This window comes from Rhinatrema bivittatum, chromosome 1 (assembly GCF_901001135.1).
Source record: "Rhinatrema bivittatum chromosome 1, aRhiBiv1.1, whole genome shotgun sequence".
Classification (NCBI taxonomy): domain Eukaryota; kingdom Metazoa; phylum Chordata; class Amphibia; order Gymnophiona; family Rhinatrematidae; genus Rhinatrema; species Rhinatrema bivittatum.
The window spans coordinates 80,542,144-80,562,587 of NC_042615.1; the positions used below are offsets into that span (position 1 = coordinate 80,542,144).

A 20,444-nucleotide genomic window follows, 5' to 3' on the forward strand; every position below is an offset into this window, starting at 1 on the left:
TCTGAAAAATCTTACTTATTGGGAGGGACCTCCCTTGGCATCTCTGCCACTGGTACAGGGACAATACTGAATATCAGAACCCTATCACCCACCCTGAAGAGACTGACCAGCTGAGAAAGACAGAATAGAAATATTAAATTAAAATATGTTAGTTCTCGTCTTCATCCGCCTTTGGCAACATCTACAAACTAACTAGTCTGAAAAGCAAACAGTTCTTTTTATTTATTTATTTTTACTAAAGTTTTAGGATGATACCTACTAGCTAGGCTTATTACTAGGGGCATCCAAGTGGATTAGGACGGCAGCCACAACTTTTTTTTTTTTCGCAGTGGGTGAGAGAATTAAACGAAGAGAGAGAGGCGCTTGCAGCTCAGGTCTTCCTCTGACAGAGGGCGCTGCTCTTTCTTACTCGCCGGCTCTGGGCAGTGGCGCGCGCGGGCACGTGGTGCTGGGAGGCCCGGCGCGCGCTCCTGCAGCTGAGTGGCAGGCGAACGGTCGGTCTGAGGCTGCTGTGTGTGTGTGTGTATGTGTCCGTGCGTGCGCGCGGGTGGGAATCCCCGAGCTCCGGCGTGCCCCAGTCCTGCCTGGGAGACGAGCGCGGAGAGCGGCCGCAGCATGGAATGAATAGGACTCGGGCTGAGGGCTGGAATGGTGCTAGCGGCTCCTTGCGCTCCCCGCCACGAGCATGGAGATGCCGCCCGTCAGCGGGTAAGAAGGAGCGGCTGCGCTCTCGCTCGCTCCCTCCCTCCCTCCCACATTGCACTTACCAGAGATCGGACACACGCGTAGTGGAGACATTCACCTAGTGCCCCACAGCTCTGTCACGCGCGCACGCAATCAAAGTGTGGAATACCTGAACAGCTGTGCTCGGGTGGGTGGTGTGGCGCTGTGTGTCTTTGTTCACTGGTGCTGATGGCAACATGCTTCGTGTAGTTAGGTGCGAGTCGTAGTGTACTATGTTTAACTATCGGTGTGGTTGGCTGTGCAATGAGACTGTGCAGTGGTGCGGGTGGATGTGTGTAGCTGTGCACTGGTTCGGATGGTGGTGTGCTAGGAGTGACTTGGTGTGGATATAGTGCGTGTGTGGTCGTACACAGGGGAGGTAGTGGTGCGGAGTGTGTTCTTTTATGGATCGTGGGGTGGTGTGTGGTATATGCACAAGTGGTGCTGCTACCCCTCCCCCCCCCTCTCAGGTGAGCGCTGTTGCTTTGCTGCAGTTTCTTTATTGTAAACCGTTTGATGCTACCTGGAGTATCTGGGGGAATGCTCATCGTTGTATTTTAATGTACACGCAAGGCGGTGGGGGAAGGGTTGTGTAGGAGGGGAAAAAAGGACAGCTACAACAGGCAGGAAAAGGAGACACATTGCATCTATTTTCAGAGAGGAAGTTGCTGTACTTCTGCACATGCTGAAAAGGTCTGGAATGCAGAAAAGTGTGATTGAAATATCCCTGCTGTTTTGTATTTCCGGGATTAAATGCTAAAGGATGTCACAAAGTGGCTGCCATTCCTCCTGACTTTTCTTACTAATTTATGTTGGATTAAGATTTTAAAAGTAGATCAGTAATAATTTTGTTTGAGTAAAATTAACAGAACTTTACATTTGGCAGGAGTTGGGGGTATAGTTCTGAGGTTTTGAATAGAACAAAGTTTTTGGATATGAACGGAATGATGCCTACAACCTTTTGCTTAGAAGCTGATAATGCAAATGAGTCAGCATTTTTTTCTTTTTGCATTGAGGATATACAGCAAAATAATTAGTTTAGCAGTCCTGAACCTTGATCTCCTACTCCTATAATGTTCTGTTTCATTTAGCATCTTTCATAGCTATGTGAAATTGCTAGAGGCATTACTGATTTAGTATCATAGTCCAGAAAAGTAAAGGTCGGCATATAAATCAATGGTAATACTTTTTATTTCTCTGACCTATCAAATCCATGTGTGACAAGGCTGATGCAGTATTCTGGGTGTTATGAAACCATGCTGGTTTCCAGTGCACATTAGTAACACTCCAAATAATTTTTTTTTAACTTGCAATGCAGTAAGCTAATGCTATGCTAATGCATCAGGAGTTATTAAAAAAAAAAAAAAGTTCTGTGATAAAATGTAGCACATTTTAACTTGGGAAGGTGTGGGAGGCATCCCTGACAGGCTGTCGCTTTTTACCCGGATAAATACAGACTTAATCTGGCTGCGAGTACTTAATCTGAGTAAGTGGCAGTGCCTGCTGCTGCTTACGCAAATAATGTTCTGGACATTTTTCATTTTATTTTTTCCCTTTTTTTTTTTTTTTTAAAGTTTTAAGTGCTAGCGCAATAGAGCTGGAAACTCCAGTGCTAAAAAAGGTGCACTGGTCAAAAGCAGTCTTTCTGCTTTGGGTACTACAGTGCTTAATGACCTCATTTGCATGGGATTTCCATGTTTGGGAACGCTCATTTTCTGTGTGCAATAATCTTTGCTGTGTCGGCCTGATATTTTGCCCAGACTTGAGGAAAGAGGTATAATGCTCAAAAGTTGATCTCGCATACATTTTACTAGACTATATCTGAATATAAGCATTTTTTGCCAGCCTTTATTTCTGTATCTTTCTATGATTGTTCTTTCTATGATTGTTCTTTGTATGTTTATTTGTAAGTTCCTTATTCGTTTTAATGTAAGCCGCCCGAGAGGCGACAGTTTTATTTCCTTGTAAACCGGTGTGATATGTATATTATACAGGAACATCGGTATATAAAAATAATAAATAAATAAATAAATATCTTTACATGAACTAACAGGGTAATCACATTATTTAGTTCCAGTGCCATAGTCTGAAAATTTACAGGGGCAGTGTTGTGGATTATTTGCCTGTAATGTAGTGGGTGTTTTCTTATGGTACTTTTATATTGTGATCATTATAAGTGCAACTTTTTTTTTCTCCCCATTGCATCAGATATTCTTGGGGAAGGCAGGAGGGGTAGGAATGCTGTGGTAGAACAGAGTTCCATATGTCGGTGGTACTTTGATGATAGTGACTCGGAAACAGCCACACAAATAAGGAGGCAGATTCTGCCTGTTCCTTAGCTGCAGTTTATTTACAGTGGAAAAAAAAAATCAAAACAGTTCAGCTCATTGTAACTTCAAGTAACACATACAGTCCTTAAACATAACAGGTCTTGGTATATGATGGGTCGCTGCCTGCTCAACTCTTCTAGGCCCTGAGTTTTTATACTATGGTGAAGGATTCCTTGTCGGGATGAGCACCTACCTGTCCTAGGAACACCTCTCTGGACAGGTAATCTGCATTGATGATTTCTTTCTCTGCCCTGTGTTGTATTTTATAGTTGAAGAGCTGTAGGGCCGGAAACCTTCTCATCACTGTCGCATTGGACTCCTTGTTTCTGTTCATCCATAGGAGTGGTTGTGGTCTGTTACGAGTGTGAACTGCCTTCCCAGCAAGGATTAGTGCAAGGCCTCTAATGCCCACTTGACTACCAAGGCCTCCTTTTCAATTGTTGAATAACGTCTCTTCCATGGCATCATCTTCAGGCTAATGTAAGTCACAGAATGTTTTTGGCCATCTTTCTCCTGGACTAAGACTGCTCCCAAGCCTACTTCTGAGGTATCTGTTTGCACGATGAAGGGTTTGATGAAGTCTGGACTTATCAGGACTGGTTCGGAGCATATTGCCTCTTTGAGAGCTCAGAAGGCCTTCTCTGCTTCAGTTGACCCCTGGATTTTCTCCGTTGCTTTCTTTAATCACAAGGTTGTGAAAAGCTCTGCTTTCTCTGAGTAATTGGGGATAAACCTTCTGTAGTACCCAGTAAGACCTAGGAATGCTCTCACTTTTGTTTTTATTTGTGGGACTGGTATCTTTACATGAACTAAGAGTAACTGCCTCGATCATCCGGTTCTGTGGGTGCATCTTGCCCTTTCCAAAGGTGTAGCCAAAATATTGGACTTCTTGCCCTTCCAAGAAGCACTTCTTAGGTTAGCCGTTAGTCCTGCTTTCCACAGACTGGTTAGCATGGCCTGGATTTGGCTTAGATGAGTCTTCCAATCTGGGCTGTACACTATGATGTCATCCAAGTAGGCAGCTGCATAGCCTTGATGTGGGTGGAGCAGGCAGTCAACCAAGAGTTGAAACATTGCGGGGGTGCCATGGAGTCCAAATGAGAGGATGCTAAACTGAAAAAGTTCCCCTGACTTGGGAATGCAGTCTTCTCCTTCGCTGCTGGTGTGAGAGGTACCTGCTGATGGTCTTTTGTAAGGTACAGTGTAGAGATGACCTGGGCTGATCTCGAACATGCAATCAGTCCATCCACTCATGACATCTGGTATGCATCGAGTTTTGAGACCTCGTTGACCTTCTTGAAAGTCAATGCAGAACCTTATGCTCCCATCTGGCTTTGGCACCAACACTATGGGAGAGGACCAATCACTGATAGACTCCTCCATAACTGCAAGCTGGAGAATTTTTCACTTTGGTCTCAGTGATGCAGTGCCTGGTCTCAGAAATCCAATAGGGTTGTTGCTGCACAACTGTAGGAGGTGTAATGTCATGCTGTACCATGTGGGTACAAAATGGCAGGTTTGAGATTTCCTTATTTTGCTCTATCAACTGCTTTAAGTCAGCTGTCTGTGACGTGGACAACTGCTCTCCGAAAGGAACCTGGGCTCTGTCAACTTCAGGTTCAACCTCTGGACTAAACTTTCCTTTTTACACCATTCCTATTTCTGTGCCACTCACTTTTTCAGAAGGTTTATGTGGGTAGATTTGAGATTTCTTATGTTTATCTGGCTGGGCTATTTTGTAATCTACGGGCCTTGTTTTCTCCAAAACTTCATACGATCTTTACTTGCTTTCCAAAGATGAGAGGAGGACAAGGACGTGGTCCCTTGGTTGGAATACTCTTTGAATATGGGGTGATTGTAACCTCTGGCTTGGGTAGCCTGAGCCTTTTCTAGACATAGGTGGGCCACCTCGCCAGTCTTTTTTTAGGCGATCCTACATAGTGAATGATATTCTGGCTGGCGTTCTCTTCATCTTCCCAGAATTTGCAAGCTATGTCCAAGATTCCTCTCTGCATGCTCTCATACAGTAACTCAAAAGGGGAAAACCTCATTATGCTCTGTGCCACTTTGTGGGTTGCGAATAGTATGTAGAGTAGCAATGCATCCCATTTCTTGCCATCTTCATCTACGTTTGTTTCAGAATCTGATTGATGAGGCCATTGGTCTGTGGGTGATACAGCGAGGTACGCAGAGTTTTTATCTTGAGCAAGGTGCGGAGTTGTTTTATTACCTTGGAAATGAACAGGGTTCCCTGATCTGTCAGGATCTCATTGGGAAGCCCAGTTCGTGAAAAAACCTCCATTAGGGCATTCGTCACCATCGGGCTCTTAATATTTTGTAGCAGCACTGCCTCTGGATATGTTGTAGCATAGTCCAGAATGACAAGGATATACTTATTTTTCTCTCTAGTGGCCCATCCTTACAAAAGGTGTTTCAATAATGGGCATGGGGATGAGAGGTGATTCTCTACTCTGGCAGGCTTTGTGAGTTAGCAAGTAGGGCAGGACCAGCAATAAAATTGGATCTGTTTATGTAAGCCCAGCCAATAGAACTGTTCCAGTATCTTCTCACAGGTCTTTTCCTTCCACAGATGACCCCCTGGAAGGTGGCTATGGGCTAGTTTCATGACCTTCTAACGATTCCCCCTCCAGACTTCCCTTTGTAACTTGGTAAAGTAGGTCCCCTTTCATTATGAAATAAGGAGGAATAGGCCCTGTTAGCTGTGACCCAGGGACTGATTTTCAGTCCGCCCTTTGTATATGCTCCCGGGCCCACTTGAAGGACTCACCCTCCCTATGGGCCCATCTGAAGCTCCTTGGGTCACCCTCTTTTCCCACTCAAGGGGACCGGGTAAGACATTTTGGGTGGGTTGCTTTTCTTCCCATGACTCTAACCTTGTCTCCTCGGCTATCTCTAAATTAGCAGCATAATTACATTTGTCCTGACAGCGTTGCCTCTGGGACTTAGGAGTCTTAGAGTTTTTATAATACAGATCTGGATCCTCCAAAGGAAAGAGTTCTAGAAATTCCAATTCTTCATTGTTGTGGCTGGATGAACCCGTTGTGAGTTGATTCCAGAGACTCTTGAAGATTAGACAGTCCTGTCCTATCACCACAGGGTAGAGTAGCCAAGGAAGAATTCCTATCTCAATTTGGTCTTGGCTGACTAGGTAGGGGTTTTTAGTTGTATCTTACTTGTTGAGTACTGCCTATTGGACTCTGTGGATGCATGCCAGGGTCACTACGCTATCATAGTCAATCTGGATTCGCTTTACTAACTCTCTTCGTACGAGTGTTTTCACATTCCCAGAGTCCACTAAAGCTTGGATTGGAAAGCCATCCAGCTCATCTGCAATCATAAAGGTAGATACTTCCTAGCTGGTAACATCCAAGAAATAACACACACACAATTCAAGTTTTAGTTTAATGCTGCCTTTGCAAGCGGCACCAAGTGTCACCTGATTCCTCCTTGTAGTAGAAGCTGTTTTGTATTCCTGTCGGCTTGTACCGGTGCTAAAGTGGAATAGGTAATATATTCCACTCACTCTTGGTTGTGGTCGCATGGACAAGAACAATGAGGAAAGAAATAAATGTGGCATATGCAAAGTATGAGTTCACCTGACCTGATGCCGCAGCATTTCAGCAGCTACTGCTGTCTGCATCAGGGGCTTGTTCTCATTCTGGAAGTTGCGATCTGGTCCACGGCCTGAGCTTGACTCGAGGGTCTCAATAAAAATATTTTTGTGCTTCAGCTTATCTCTGGACCTCCCAAAGGGGTTCCTTGTGTTGTTGTGATCGAAAATCCCAACAGGTCTCTCACAACATTTGGTTGTCTTGACTGCCTTCATTGCGCTACAAGAATTCTTCTAAATGGAAAGAATTTACCCCAGTATGTTCTCATCTGGCGGCTAAGCAAGTGCGCTTTGCACTATTATACCCAGCGAGACTACTGGTCTGGCATACTGGAAAATACATGTTTTAATCTACCACTGACGCAAAGCAATTTGCAGAGCAGCTGGAGTCTACCTGAGAACTTCCTTTGTTCGGGCGGAGCCATTGAGTGATTCTTCCTTTCTGTTTCTTTATTGATAGGTTATAAGTTTGCCACTTCATAATAAGGAAATGTAAGTGGATTGTATGCTGTTATACCAGACTGATTTGTATGACTAGTTCCAATTTCTTATTTGGGGTGGATGTCCTAAGAGTCTTCTGTTTTTATCCCCCACAGTGCACTGAATGGCGTGCTTACCTTCTATGGCAGCCATTTTGTGACTCCAGAGAGGACGACATCGGCGTGGGTGACTCTCTTACATGCGCGTTGTATTCCACCTGGATGGACTTTGCTATGGCCATCACGGACTAATGAGTGTTTGACCTCTCCGTGTTGCAGTGGTGGAGGTTATTTTTTCAGCCGCAATGGGGGATGCTAGGGAGGGGGTATGAGGGTCAGTACTTTTAATTCTGTTGGGCTTCCATCACCCTCAGTTTCAATGTGGTAGATTTTACTCTGATAATATCAGCTACTTTGTCACTGCCTTGATAATGTTTGCTGAGGTTTTACACTACACTCCTTTCCCGTCTTTCCTGTATGAGTGCTTCTCTTACAGCTTAGAGGTTCTGTACTCTCATGGCTAAGGAAATCTGATTTTTTGAGTTGGAATGTGTCTGGATTAGGTTCCACAATTAAACGCAAAAAGGTTCTCTCCCATATAAAGAGGTCTAAAGGGGAGATTGCTTTCCTTCAGGAGACACAAATATCACACAAGGAGTATGGCAAACTGTGTAAGGGTTGTTATTCCCAAGTTTTATTCTTCTGACACAACTCGGAAGAAGGGAATGGCGATATTAATACATAACCGGGTTTCCTTTTCTTTTTTGGATTCTTGGAGTGATTTGGAGGGGAGGATCATCATGGTAAAGGGTGCTCTTTTCGGAAGGGGAGTGATTTTGATTTCCACATATGCTCCTAATCAATATGACCACTCCTTCTTTACAAATATTGTGACAGGATACTCTCTGTTAGGGGACCTAGACTTAGACAGGTGCTCCTCCACAAAAATTTCCAAGTTGGGGGAAACATAAGGGAGTTCAATTTCTTTGTGACAACCTCTTCCTTGTGGATATTTGGCTGGTGTTATATCCGGAGGAGCGTAACTTCACTCACTATGCTAAAGCTCATCAGACTAAATCTAGAATAGATTTTATTCTCCTTTTCAAATCTCTCTTTAACAGTGTCATATCAGCAGAGATTGGGAATTTGCTCATATTCGAACATTGTCCAGGTGGGCCTCCTGGTTTATTTCAATGGCGCATGGCAGAATGGTTGAGCCTAGATCGTGATTTAAAGGATTTTTTGATTAAGAAATGGTGGCTGTACAAAAAAGGATAATGGGCAACATTATGGGGACCATAGCTTTTTCTGGGAAGCAGCTAAATCTTTGGGGGGAAATTATTAGCTTTGTGGCTTTTAAAAGGAAATCTAGGAATACACAAATAATGCAGCTTGGGCTGCAATTGAAATATTACGAAGATCAATGGAATAAATTTAACTCGGCTATATGGAGGGATACATTTTTGGCTACCCAACACATTCTTAATGATTTATTGCATCAGAAAGCTAAAGATGCCATCTTTATTTTTCGCCAAAAACTATATCTATATGGGAATAAAACAGGATGCTTGTTAGTGAATTTGACTAAGACCCAGTGCCCCTCCGAATTTATAACATATGCAAAAAAGATGGAACTTTAGCCACATTGACATATATAGGGGAAGTGTTCAGCGAACTCTACCAAGCTTTATACACTTCTGAAAAAGCTAATGTACACAATCAGAAACTATTTCTTCAGGATTTGAAGTTATCCAAATTGATGCAAGCTCAAATACAAGGTTTGAATAGGCCATTTTCCGAATTGGAAATTGCTTGTGTCATTAAATAATGAAAATTACATAAGTTGCCGGGTCCAGATAGCCTTATTTCTTTGTTCTATAAATCCTTGCAATACAATATTACCCCTTCACTTGTGAACTTATTCAGTTACATGGCTACTGAGGAGCACCTCCCGGACTACATGTCTGAAGCGGCTGTTATTGTATTACCTAAACCAGGGAAGGACCCGACAGATCCAGGGTCTTATAGACCTATCTCGTTTCTAAATCAAAATGTGAAAATGTATTCTAAAGCTATTGCCAATAGACTTAAGGAAAGGTAACATCCTCTTATCTCATCTGAACAAACTGGGTTTGTTGCGAGCGTAAGCCCAACACAAAAATTAGAAGATTGCTTTTGGCCCTGGAGTCATGTAATAGAAATGCTCCAACTGATCCACTGTTAATTAGCATTGACGCAGAGAAAGCTTTTGATAGGGTGGAGTGATCATACTTGTTTACAGTGTTGGATATGTTTGGCTTTCAAGGATCTATTTTACAAGCGATTCGTCTTATATAAACACCCAAAAGCATTTATTTGTGATAATGATTCCTCCTCTTCAATGTTTCCATTATACAGCGGCACGAGACAAAGATGTCCTCTTTTGCCTCTGCTATGTATATTATCTTTGGAATCCTTAATTCATACCTTGAAAAATGACACTGCAATTCCTGGCGTAAAGGTGGGGTCCGCCGAATTGAAGTTGATGCTCTTTGCAGATGATATGTTAATGGTAATAACTGATGCAAAAGTCATGCTTCCCAAAGTATTTGATTGTATTAAGACTTTTGGTAGTTTCTCTGGTTTAAAGTGAACTCCAAGGCCATGGATATTCGAAGGAACTTGGAGTTCAACTGGCCAAGTTTCCCCTTAAGCTGGGCCTCTGACACTATTAAATATCTCGGAATTAAGGTTCTCAGATTTCCTAAGCAGTGGCACTCAGTCAATATTCCTCATTTCATTCGAGAATTTAAGCAAAAATTGGCCAGTTGGTTGAATTTTCCTTTTGTCTTTAATGGGCCGTTTGACTCTTGTGAAAATGGTGTTACTGCCGAAACTCCTATACAAAATACAAATGGTTCTCTTTATTCTTACCAGCAAAGATATTACTTTGCTTCAACGCATTTTCACCTACTTCTTTTGGCAGGTCTGGGTTAGAGTTTGCAGATATGTGCAAATATAATTTAGCTTGCCTCCTGCAAGTATTGGGTGATTGGCTGGGTACTATTGCACTTGGTTCCATTTCAGATTTGGAGAGTAACCTTTGTCTATCCTTTAAGTTTGAAATATATTATTCATACAAAGGCAGACGAACTCCCAACATATGTGACACAATCGGTACTGATACCAGCTATGAGATGGGCCTGGAAAAAGTCAGAACACATCTTGGGTTAAACTGGCAATTTTCTCTTTGCTTGCCCTTGGGGGGTTACACAACTTTTTTACCAGGCTCAGGAAATTGACTATTCTTTGCTCTCTACTCCCAGGAGGTGACCATGATTTCTCCTTTCATTGTTTTGCTAATTGTATGGAACACTTGCATTTTACACAGAGAGATTTTCTAACATATTTACAAATTTGAAATTATGTAGGCAGGTTCTCTGAGGGATTGGCCCATTTCAATATTTTTTAAGCTTATTTAAACCTCCAATATCTATCTCCAAGCTCTACAAATTTTTACATAATACTTGCACACGCTCTATCTATAGCTCATCAGCAGAAAAGTGGGCGGTGGATTTAAAACTTTCCCTAATGGCAGAGGAACTAGAGGACAGTGATATTTTAAGTGGGTGGGCCATGAAAGGCATGGGGAAACCGACTTCAAAATATTACATAAGATGGTCTTCTGGCCTAGTAAGTCTTACGCAGCACCACAATCCTGCTGCATCTGCTGTCTGAAATGTGGTTGCATGAAAGCTTCTTTGTTACATTAACAAAGTGCACTCTCATAGGTTATTTAGTATAAACAATTTTTATTGCGTTTTATACATAGAAAACCAAGAACAAGCCCATCAGACAGAGGTACACTTCAGTGTCTGACAGTCAGTAGAGCTAGTAAAACGCAGTTACATGCCCCAACAGGAAGAAGAACCGCAACTCACCCTCCCCCCCCCCCCCCCCCAACAGACATCCCCAACAGTCATACTGTGATGCAGAAACTGGAAATAGAACGACCCAGAATATCATAGTTCAAAACAGTAGCTTTCAAGTATTCAAAATCAAGCTGCGTGCTCGATGTGGTAATGCTTGAATATACGGTTCCCAGATGGTCAAGAAGAGTCGAAGTTTCGAGGAGAGGCACGTGCTGTCAAGTGTTCCATCTGCATAAGTCGATGAAGGTGATTCCGCCACGCCCAAAAGGAAGGTGCCACAGTTTCTCGCCACTGAAGAAGTATCATCCGTTTATCTACAAAACAAGCTTTCATAAAAAGCCTACGGTGTCCTGCTGTTCGTATGCGTGCCAGGGGTATAGACTCAAAAAGAATCAGTAGGGGGGAGGCACGTAGTGGGGTGCCCAGCAATCTAGCCAAGTAGGCAATTACCCGTCTCCAAAACTGCTGTATTATGGGACAGCCCCAAAAAAGATGCGAGAGAGTACCCACCCCCTTATTGCACTTCCCACAAGTGGCCGTTGGCACTAAGTTAGAGTGGAATGCCACCGACGTGGATACATAAGCCCTCCATAGAAATTTAAATTGCATTTCACGATAGTATGAGTTAGGAGAGACCTGCGCTATGCGCCGGAAGCAAGTACCCAGCTGAGCGGCCGAAACCTGAAATACTCCGTCCCGACGCCAGCGGTCTGCTAGGTCAGAATCTCATAGGTTATTTTTGGGAATCTGTTAAAGACTTTTTTTTGATATTATGCAGGTTCTCACATTCTCTTGGTCTCCAGCATTTTGACTTTTAGGTATACTTTTTGATGGGTCTGCTGTACCTACCCATCATACTCAGCTTCTTATTAAAGGCTGTTTTGTGGCTTTGAGATTGAATGCTGATTGAAGCCTGTTGGTTCCTCCTCTGAGATGTGGAAAGTAGCATTCATGGATGTTTTATCTATTAGAGACCAATCTAGTTAGGGAGGAGTTGGCGAAGTCACAAGCTCGGTTTCAGGAGGTTTGGAGCCCACTCACTACTTACCGTATCTTTCGCTTCCCAAGAAGTGAATAAATCGGCGACTTTCTGGTTCGTGTGAGGGCTTTGTACTTTCTCTGTCGTGTTTATATGATTCTCTTTGCCGCCTTTCTTATTGGGATAATTTTACTTTTGTCTAATAATTGTCTTTGGAACTACCACAATCATAATTATTGTTTAATTTCTTTTTATTTTCGATGGAAAAATTACTTGGGGAGATGGGATGGGATAGGGTTACTTCTAAAACTTAAAAAATATGTATGTATGCAATTGCATTGTTTTTCTGAGATATATTGTTGGTTATGTTCTGGATGTACTTTTTTTTTTGCTAATTTAATAAACATACTTCAAACAAAAAACATTTGTTGCTTCATTTTCCCTGCAGGGAGTCTCTGGCGAAATGTTCCCTTTCTCCACACCTGAAGCATAGCGGTCCGCTGAGGTTTGCAGGTGAGGTGAAAAGACTTGCCAGATCTGCATTATTGGCTATCAAGAATTCTGACTCTTAGACTCCGCCGTCCTCAACCTGGGTTGCGTGGCTTCTCTAGGAACCGTGGTGATTCAGGGATGCCTACTTCCAGTGCATTTTCAACCGTAAAGTTTGGGTGTTGGCAGCCCTGCTCCCGCTTAGGCCTTTCGAGGCTGTCTAGGAACTGTTTCAGCAGAACTACTTTGGCCACCTCAACCCCTGTCTTCTCTTCTGGCTGCAGCCAGTGTCAGTGACATCTTTAAGTCTGTGGAATAGGTTCGTTGGGTTTTTTCCAGCCTGCAGAACTCCCTGCCGAAATTGCTGGTGGTATGCTTATGGGGTAAGTCCTGCTCTCTCTAGAATGGTGGCCTTGACTTCCTGGTATGTGGCCCTTCCGGTTTGGTGGTTTGGAAGACATATTTGACTACTCCTGGAGAGTAGATTCTCCAGGTAAGAACATAAGAATTTGCACTACTGGGTCAGTCCGAGGGTCCATCAAGCCCAGCATCCTTTTTCCAGTAGTGGCCAGTCCAGGTCACAAGTACCTGGAAGGTACCCAAATATTAAAAAGATCCCATGCTACTAATGTCATTAATAGCAGTGGCTATTCCCTAAGTCAGCTTGATTAATAGCAGTTTATGGACTTCTCCTCCAGGAACGTATTCAAAACTTTTAAACACAGCTACATTAACTGCCTTGCCACATTCTCCGGCAACGAATTTCAGAGCTTAATTGTACATTGAGTGAAAGAATTTTCTCCAATGTGCTACTTGCTGACTTCATGGAGTGCCCCCTTGTTCTCTTATCTGAAAGAGTAAATAACCAATTAACATTTACCCTCTATAGTCCTCTATCATATTCCCCCCTCAGCTGTACCTTCTCCAAGCTGTACAGCCCTAAATTCTTTAGCCTTTCCTCCTAGTGGAGCCATTCTAACCCCATTATCATTTTGATCGGCCTGCTCTGTACCTTATCCAGTGCAACTATATCATTTTTGAGATACGATAAACAGAATTGTACATAGTACTCAAGGTGCGGTCTCACCATGGAGCGATACAGAGGCATTATGACATTCTCCGTTTTATTCACCATTCCCTTCCTAATAATTCCTAACATTCTGTTTGCTTTTTGAGGGCCACAGCGAACTGAGCAGACAATCTCAATGTATTTTTCAGTATGATGCCCAGATCTTTTTCCTGGGTGGTAACTTCTAATGTGGAACCTAACCGTGTAGCTACAGCATGGGTTATTTTTCCCTATATGCAGCACCTTGGACTTGGCCACATTATATTCCATCTGCCACATGGATGCCCAGTCTTCCACTCTCCAAGGTCCTACAATTTATCACAATATGTTTGTGTTTTAACTGCTCTGAATAATTTTAAAGGACAGTGAAAACTTCTATTTCAAGTGGATCTCTAGATAAGTACTCCCTAGTACCACATTGAATGACCATTTTTTCCTGGACTATAAACAGCATGATTCAATAGAACAGCATAACACCGGGTCACCTAATGATTGACAGAGCTCTTACTTCATTTGTAGAGCCTATCAGCACGATAGCCATTTTTGGCATCGTATGAAGGTAGACCAGTATTAGAGAAATTATAAGTAGCAGGTTTTATACCTGAATAGCAGGTTTTATACCTGAATAGCTGAATAGCAGGTTTTATACCTGAATAATTTTGTCATCTGCAAATTTGATCACTTCACTCGTATCTATTTCCAGATCATTTATAAATATACATGTATTAAAAATCACCGGTCCAAGGACAGATCCCTGAGGCATTCCACTGTTTACCTTTTCCACTGTGAAAATAGACCATTTAATCCTACTGTTTCCTGTCTTTTTAACCGATTTGCACTCCACAAAAGGACATCTCCTCTTATCCCATGATTTTTTTTTAGTTTTCTTAGAAGCCTCTCTTGAGGGGCTTTGTCAAATACCTTCTGAAAATCCTAATACAGCACATCTACTGGTTCACCTTTTATCCACATGCTCTTACCCCTTCAGAAAAATGTAGCAGATTTGTGAGACAAGATTTCCTTGGCTGTATGCTGGCAGTGTTCCATTAAACCATGTCTATCTATATGCTCTGTGATTTTCTTCTTTAGGAAGTTGTGCTGTGCGTTCAAAGAAACCATCAGGGTCTTCTCCTGGGGTCATCTTAAGTAATGTCTGAGACATGGGAGGTGGGTTGGTTATGGCAGGATGCACAGCTTGTGCTATCTGGGCAAGCTCCATATGCTACTGCACCACCTGCTCTCGCAATGCTTACTGCTGATGAATTTGCGTTTGCAGGGCATTCTGTAATTGTGGCTGCCCTGTAGCAAGGACCTGGATCACTTGCTCCATCTCCCCTGTTTATCAAGCTGCTTCCAAATTAGGTACCTTTCCGGGGAAAGGAGGGGGTGGAACAAAAAGATCCTGCTGGCCTATCCAGCCCTTACTCACTGCTTGACTCCTGATTACACAGGCTGGGCTAGCCCACTTGTCCTGTTATGTGAAGGCTGGGTGAGTGGAACTTGGAGGTCCCAGGAGAAACAAAAAATAGAGCTCCTCTGCGGCTGGGGGCTCATGCCTGTGCTTCCTGCTAAGGAAAGAGATCCCACCATATGTGGTTACTTGGGTGATAGCCAGAGAAATAAGGAGGCAGATTCTGGCTGTTGCTTAGGTGCAGATTCTGGCTGTTGCTTAGGTGCATAAGAAAGCTAAAACAAAATCTAAGACAGAAAGAGAGCGACTGGCGCAAATCCCCAAGCACCAATACACGATCCATCTACAAAGCCACCCTCCATCAATACAAGTCAACTACCTCTAAATCCAAAAGGGACTACTATGCATCCAAGATTCACCACTTAATCTTCGACGCAAAAGCCCTCTTCGCCTATGTCTCCAATCTCACCCAAATCATCCCACAGGAGATTCCCAACGACCTAGCACAACCCAAAGCTGAAGAACTTGCTCTTCATTTTCACAACAAAGTCAACAGCCTTCTAACTCATCTGCCTTCTAATCCCACCGACCCTGCTCTTTACCAGTCTCTTCAACAATCATCCCTCAACAACAATGGTCTGGAAACACTTGAACCCATCTCTATCTTAGAGATACAAACTCTTATAAGAAGAATGAAACCTTCCTCCCATCCTTTGGATACTATCCCCACCAAACTGCTCCTGGCCATCCCTGACTCCATCGCTAAAACCTTGTCGGACATCATAAACTGCTCACTCTCCCAAGGACTATATCCTGACGACCTCAAATTGGCCTCCATCAAACCTCTACTCAAGAAACCCAACTTGGATCCTAAAGACCCCAACAACTTCCGTCCTATCGCCAATCTCCCATTCATAGCCAAGATTCTAGAAAAAGTTGTCAATACTCAACTCTCCGAATACATAGAAGAAAACAAAATCCTATTCCAATCACAATACGGATTTCGCAAGTCACTGAACACAGAATCCCTCCTCATCTCCATGTCTGACTTCATATTAATGGGCCTTGACAAAGGCCAATCCTTCCTCTTAATTCTACTGGACCTATCAGCCGCCTTTGATACGGTCAATCATTCCATTCTCACTTCCATTCTGGCTTCTATAGGTATCTCAGGCACAGCTCTCTCATGGTTTAAATCTTTTCTCTCCAACAGAGGCTTCAAGGTTAAGATACAGAACAAAGAATCTTCACGAATGGACGCATCCATAGGTGTCCCCCAGGGCTCCTCACTGTCACCTACACTCTTTAACATTTATCTTTTACCTATCTGCCAACTCCTCTCCAACCTTAACCTCAAACATTTCCTCTACGCCGACGACATCCAGATCGTGATACCCATTAAAGAATCTTACACAAAAACATTGGTTCACTGGGAAAACTGTCTCTTCGAAATTAAACATCTCCTGGCTAACCTAAACCTAGTTTTAAACTCCTCTAAAACAGAACTGCTTCTCATCTCCCCAGATAATAATGCCATCTCTAATCCTCCAACTATCCCAACTACTACACAGGTGAGAGATCTAGGAGTATTAATTGATAACCGGATGAACCTTAAAGCTTACATCAACAGAACCACCAAGGACTGTTTCCACAAACTCCAAGTTCTGAAAAGAATTAGACCACTCTTCCACACTCAGGACTTCAGAACCATTCTACAAGCTATCATTTTTTCTAAGATCGATTACTGTAACTCTATCCTTCTCGGCCTACCTTCCTCCTATACTAGACCCCTCCAGATGTTACAAAACGCTGCGGCAAGATTACTGACAAACTCCAGGAGGAGGGACCATATATCTCCAATCCTAAAAGATCTCCACTGGTTGCCTGTTCACTTTAGAATCCTCTACAAATCTCTTTCCATAATATACAAAACCATCCATCAACACACCCCACTCGACTTACAAGTCCCATTCCAAATTTATAACTCCTCCAGACCAACAAGAGACACACTCAGAGGATCTCTTCAAGTGCCCCCAGCCAAAACTACCAAACACATTACCTTGAGAGATCGGGCCTTTTCAACAGCCGGCCCCCTTCTATGGAACTCCATCCCACCGGACCTTAGACAGGAGCCCAGCCTCCCAACCTTCAGGAAGAGACTTAAGACCTGGCTGTTTAAAAAAGCTTTCCCGGACACCGATTAATTCTATTCAGCCAGATTCTACCACTTCCACATGTAAAAATGTTATTACTAATGTAAATACCTATACCTAATGTTATTCTCTTTCTTTTCTTCTCTCCTCCCAGTTCTATTACCTTGTTATTTGTAACTGCTTCCTTCTACACAAATAGGTTATTGAATTGTTTACTGTACACCCCTGTTATATGTAAACCGGCATGATGTGTTTGCAACATGAATGCCGGTATATAAAAATTTTAAATAAATAAATAAATAAAATAGTGAAAAAAAAAAATCAAAACTGTCAGTGTAGCTCACCTTAACTTCAGGTAACACACAGTCATTAAATGTAACAGGTCTTGGCATATGATGTGTCTCTGCATGGTCCCCAGGGCCTGCGTAACCCTTTCAGGCCCTTATACTCTGGTGAAGAGCTCCTCCCTTCACCCAGGATTCTCTGTGGGTCTGGATCTTAAGGAGGACTGGACGAGACAGCTGTGCCTGGTTCTTTAAGGGAGTTTCCTATAAACTCCCTCACAATGTCCAAAGCTCAAAATTGGATTTCATATTATCTGGAGTAGCCAAAAAACATACATGACAGATTGTATGCAGGGAACTGAACTCTGTTAACACAACTCGTGTGATTTTGAAGTATGCTGCTGTCTGTGCCAAGGGCTGTTTTTATGCCAGAGTGCTCCTTCCTTAGTTACAGTGGGAGTAGGACATGTGATGGGAAACAGTTTACCACTTAATCAGGTCACAAAGAGAGCTGCTGGGCTTCAGAAAATCCTTAAGCCCAGCCAGGGTTTGAATTTGAGCCAGATTCCTTCCGGGCTCTTGGGACAGTAACAAAATATTTTACCAGGCCTTAGGAAAAGGGCTTGGCCAGCCTAAGAAATGTTTTAAGCTTTCACAAACCTCAGGAAGGTAAATGGCACTATTTTCAGAGGGCAGCTTTCCAGTTTTGTGTGTGTGTAAGGGGGTTCTCGAAAATCTCTGTTTTCATTCAGGTACTGTAGGTATTTCTCTATCCCCAGAGGGCTTACAATCTAAGTTTTTGTACTTGAGGCAATAGAGGGTAAAGGAGCGACAGTGGGACTCAAACCCTGGTCTCCTGGTTCATAGTTCACTTCTCTAACCACTAGGCTATTCCTCCTCCCTCCTTCTCTTTCTTTTTTTCCCTCCATTGTTACAGAATAGGAGAGGTTTTGAGTAACACTCTGAGCCAGATTTTCTAATGTGTTTTTTTTTTCCCCCTCCCCACATAAACATATAAGCCTTAATGAATTGGTGTTCATTATTTTCATTCAGGGAATTCACTTAGTCTTCTGAACTGCTTTGTGTGTTCCAAAGTTTGGTCTGGCTGAGCTCTTACCTTACTGTGTACCCATGTTGTTTTATTATTAAGTATTTTAGATTTAACTCATGCCTTTTCATGGGTAGCTTAGGGTGAGGGTTTATAATCTAAATGTATTTGACCTGAAGTAGATGAACAAATTAGAAGTCGGTTATTGTAGTCCACGGTTACCTGAAATTCAGTTCCAAAATGATGTAAAGTTGATTGCCCCCTAAATGAGTCTGAAACTTTTTAACAGGACTGTGAACAGTGATATCTGTTCCACCCTCCCTGATATTATGACGTACACAGGGAGATGGAGTTTATTTTCCTTCCTTTGGTGCTGTGGGGCAGTTTAAGTATGTCAGATTGCAACATGGCTGCAAAGACAGTCATGGTTCTTGGGAAGAGATGGGCCTTAGGTCTTGCAGCCAGTCAGTGACCTTTTTACTGTGGACAGGTTAATCAAAATTGGTTGAATTCATCTTTAGTAGCACACAGGCTTGGATTTTCCAATAGGGACTGTGTGTAGGGCAGCACAATTTTTTTTAAATTTTTTTTTTTGAGGAGGAGAAACAGTAAAGTTCCTGCCTCTTCCACCCTGTGGACCTCTAGTTTCACTGCTGATCTTCCTCCTCCCCTTCCTGATTCCCTCCTGCCACCTCTTTGCAAAGCCCCAGGCTCTGGCACTACCTCCACTGTAATCAGAAATTAGTGACTGTGGGGTGAGGGATTGAATCAGGTTAAGCCTATGCACTCACAGGCCCTATATGGGATCTCCAAATTCATGGCTTGGCCTCAGACCCAGTAGCTTAGTGGTTATATATAGCAGACTTTGAACCAGGGAGCCTAGGGTTCAAATCCTACTGCCACTCCTTGTGACCCTGGGCAAGTCACTTTACCCTCCATTGTCTCAGGTACAAAATTAAAATTTGAGCCCTCTGGGGACAAAGAAATAACTACAGTACCTGAATGTAAACTGCATTGAAGTGCAGAAAAGAGGAATATAAAATAAACAAAACATTGACTGGTTTCTGATTATGGCAGAGAGAGTGGGAGGCAAAGGATCACAGATCCCCAGTGGGGTGGGAACCGATCATAGGACTTTAGGGTGGAGCTGTGGGAATTTGGAGGGGGGGAGGGGGAGGACTCTGAGGTCAGTTGTGGGGGTGGGAGGTGAGCAGTAGGCAGCAGAAATACAAACCCATAACACATTGCCTTTTATGTCTCATCAGTCACCCAAAACAAGTTCCAGCAGTCACTCTTGACTACAGCTTTAAAGGAGGCACCTTTGAGAACCGTGTACAGGTAGACAAGGGCCAGCTTTTGGGGTGTTCGGCCTGTATGGGTGCAAAGGGCGTCATCACTTTTCTCCTGACTTGGTCTGCAGGGCTTCCCGCAGGCCCAGTGCAACCTACAGACTGAAGGAGAATGCAGTTGCTCCCACCGTTTCCCCTCCATACTAGGCCAGCAGGATGGCAGCTAATCTGATCCTGTTGCCCACCAGTCTTTCTTCCTCCTATATGGGTCAACAGCTGATATGAACCGTGAGAGAGGGAGAGGAGCTGACGGCTGAAGGAGCATGTTGAAAACATCTGCCTTCCAGCCTCGATTGGCATGCTGAGCCAAGGCAGTGTGTCCCAACCTTTTTGCGCCCAGGGCATAACTAGTTTAACATAAATGTTGTGTGGTGCACCATCCTCCATGGAGCAGGCAGTGCAGGCATGGAGACAACTCATGGCCAAAAGAAAAGCTAGGGAACCACTTGAAAGACCTACTAGCCTCTCTCTCCCAAATTTTAAAACAAAGGTTTAACTGCTCCTGAAGTTTTACATTTTGTGAATGTAAACCTTATTGCCGACGCAGCAAGGAGTTTTATGCTTACAAATTGAGTATTCAAAATTCTG

General features: G+C 43.2%; 1 protein-coding gene across 6 annotated transcripts in view; it reads left to right on the forward strand.

Moving 5' to 3' along the window:
* Positions 1-386: 386 nt before the first annotated feature.
* KLHL2 (kelch like family member 2) overlaps positions 387-20,444 on the forward strand; it is a 334,713-nt gene continuing 314,655 nt past the window's right edge. For 2 of the 6 annotated variants that reach the window (XM_029571005.1, XM_029571313.1), the window contains exon 1: positions 387-708. In XM_029571005.1, coding sequence (XP_029426865.1) covers positions 686-708 — 23 coding nt within the window. In that variant the 5' untranslated portion in view covers positions 387-685. Of the gene's footprint in view, positions 709-751; positions 872-1,091; positions 1,194-12,501; positions 12,567-20,444 lie in introns of those variants that run through there. The other 4 variants (XM_029571086.1, XM_029571240.1, XM_029571165.1 and 1 more) reach the window with 4 other exon arrangements.